General features: G+C 38.7%; 1 protein-coding gene across 1 annotated transcript in view; it reads right to left on the bottom strand.

Moving 5' to 3' along the window:
* Window positions 1–1,019, bottom strand: part of slc13a3 (solute carrier family 13 member 3) — a 19,674-nt gene extending 18,655 nt beyond the window's left edge. The window contains exon 1 of the mRNA XM_014016221.1: window positions 743–1,019. Coding sequence (XP_013871675.1) covers window positions 743–850 — 108 coding nt within the window. The 5' untranslated portion in view covers window positions 851–1,019. The remainder of the gene's footprint in view (window positions 1–742) is intronic.
* Window positions 1,020–2,970: the final 1,951 nt, after the last annotated feature.

The following is a 2,970-nucleotide window of genomic DNA, read 5'->3' as shown; positions in this document are numbered from 1 at the left end:
TTTCATGTCATTAGCACCTCTAGTAATATATTTACTGAGAAAAATGTTGGCGTGTTCAATACTTATTTTACCCGCAAGTATCCACCTTTTTGGAGTGACTGTCTGAAGGGTTCACATTTTAAAAACAAGAGGAAAAATAAACTAAATATTCAATATTCTTTTCAAACTAGGACTGATACTGTGGCTGAAGCAGCAACTCTWACAGTTTTTGCTTTAACAGAATTCTCATTCAGGATGCTAAAAGCTTGTTACGGTTTGTACTCTCCGAGTTCTTCTAGTTAATGTTTTTTCCTAAATGTTTTGGACTGGAAAAGACAAAGTGGTGGCTGTGGAGCAATGGGCAGCTGATTCAGGATGGGAAAGTTTCAAGTTTGATTCTCCAACATACCCAAATATCAGGGACCCAAAGGTCCCTGTTGCTCAGCGTGGTGAATCTCACATGTGTAATGAGTCAAATGTAAACAACAAATGTCATGGACACACACCTACAAGGAAGCCAATACTCAACATTTCACTTCAAACTATTAAAACATTTCTGCTTTCAATGAGTTTTACACTAAACAAAATTAAATTAAAAACATTTCATTTTAAGCTCATAATCCTACAGAATTCTATTGTTTTCCCTCTTTCCATAAAACGTACAATTGGTCAAAACACTTTACGTCTGGTAAGAAATGARTTTAGTCTGTTGAGCAAACCAAGCAGATTTGAAAACATGCCCACAAAGCATACAGTTCCTCACCTTTTCTGGCAGAGTGAAAAGAAAAGGCAGAAAAACGAGTGGCGCCAGCAGAAGGAGCAGCTGTTTGTGGACGCACCACAGCTTCTTGGACAGAACGGATATTTTCATCCCCTGAGTGAAGTTCAGCTTCGTTTGGGTCAAATAAACGCCTGAATGGCTGCGAGGAGGYTTTTAGGGAGAACTTTGAAGCCCGGGGCTGAGCACAGCGAAGATTAACCACATGCTTTGCTACAGGTTAACTCCTCCTGCCGTRGTGTGACACAGGATGGTCAATTTTCTGTCTGTTTCCAACAGGCAGGCCTCTCCCTCACAGATAAGATAGGTCATATCCTTAGAGGTAGCTGGAAGCACATTCTGACAGGCTGCAGCAGAGAGAGAGAAAAAACTTTCAGGGAACGTAAATGATTCRTAAAATAACTGAGTTACTACATGCTTTTATTGATTCTTTGAAGACACTGTTAATGTTACACAATCATGTAGAAAAAAAATTAAACGTTGTAAGAATGAGTTTCTGCAGTTAAAATTATGTCCCTGCAGAGATTTAGAGATTGCATGCTAAAAATATTAAAGTAAATAACTCTTTGTGTCAGTAGTTCTCGTACGGGTCATAGTATTTCGCCACCTTAAAACTTTGGAAGCAACAACAGTCTTGTCAGTCTGAGCAAAATAAATCCATCCTCCCAATCAATGGTCCTAAAGGAATATTCCAAAGTCTGCTCCTCCAATAAAGGAACTCCAGTTTAGGATAATTCCACCTTAATAAAATCTTTGGGTGTCACAGTTGAGCAACAGCAATACAAACAAAAAAGGGACAAAACCAAAAGTAAAACCTACTTTTCAGTAATCCAGATATCTGTATCCTGTCTATGCCAGGAATTACTCATCCCTTACTTTGTGTGTCTTTTTAAATATTGGATGTGCCTTTTTTTTTCTTCAGTGGAGGAAAAACAAGAACTTTGCTCTAACAAAACCTCACATATACAACCTCGCAGTGAGTCCAGTCGTCCCAGCTGTCACAACAAAAAGCTCATGAGAATGAGACGTAAGGGACACACAAAAAAAGGCAGGAATTTCAAAAAAGATCACAATTATGTTCCCAAAATGTTTCTGACTGCATTCATATTTAACACATTTTTAAAAGTGAATGCAATAATGGTTTTAATGTACTATTAAAAACACAGCTTAATTCCTGAAATCCTGTCATCTGGTGTTTGACTGATAAATCAAATTTTGATAAATCTCCATCTGAACGTCCAATTCTGGCTATCTTTCTCCATTTCTAAAACCTTTTGTACACAAATAAAGTAGTTGATGTCGTAGACATTTCAGTTTTAGATTTATGTTTTTGGTTTTCTTCAGTTTTATTGTTTTATTTTGAAGGGTGCTTTTTATGTGATTTGCCTGTTTACTGCCCCTCGTGGCCCCACATTTGTGATTGTGTTGGATGTTTTCACCTGCAGAATGTAAGGACATGTAAACCTTTGTGTGTGTGGAAATTTGTTTTTCCAGAGAAGCTGTTTTACAACTATTTCCAAGTTAAAGTTAGTGTGGAACATCAGATTTGTTCAAAAGTCATTCAACACAGAAACAAGAAATTAAAGAATTGTTAGAGAATGAATTGTAAATTTTACCTTGTGTTTTGAAAGTTTTTTCCACCCATAAACAAAGTTGCTTTGTCAAACCCAGCTTTTTCCATCTACATCTGTTTGCTAGATGTCTTCCTAATATCTGTAAACTGAGTACACGGTTCCTAATAACTGTGTGTCATCCATCCATCCATCCATCCATCCATCCATCCATCCATCCATCCATCCATCCATCCATTATCTACTGCTTGTTGCAGATTTGAGTTGCCGGAGGCAGCAACTTGAGAAACAGGAGGCCCAGACCTCTTTTTCCCCAGCCACCTAGTCCAGCTCTTCTGAGAGAACTCCAAGGTGTTCTCAGGACAATCGAGAGATATAATCTCTACAACGTGTTCTGGATTTCTCCTCCCAGTCTGACATGCCTCAATCACATCCAGGAGGCATCTTTACCAGAAGTCTGAACCACCTYAACTGGCTCCTTTCAATGTGGAGGAGCAATGGCTCTTTTCTTAGTCTCTCCTGGGTAACTGAACTTCTCACCCCAWCCAAGAAATTCTGTCCATRAAAGTTMAAAACAGAATCTGTGACAATGAGTAGCCTAAGYGGAGTCCAACTCCCATTCTGAAGGGGTCTGACTCCTGT

The sequence above is a fragment of the Austrofundulus limnaeus genome, unplaced genomic scaffold, assembly GCF_001266775.1.
Source record: "Austrofundulus limnaeus strain Quisiro unplaced genomic scaffold, Austrofundulus_limnaeus-1.0 Scaffold141, whole genome shotgun sequence".
Taxonomy (NCBI): Eukaryota; Metazoa; Chordata; class Actinopteri; order Cyprinodontiformes; family Rivulidae; genus Austrofundulus; species Austrofundulus limnaeus.
Note: the sequence above shows the minus strand (reverse complement) of the source record. Positions and strands in the feature narration are given on the sequence as shown.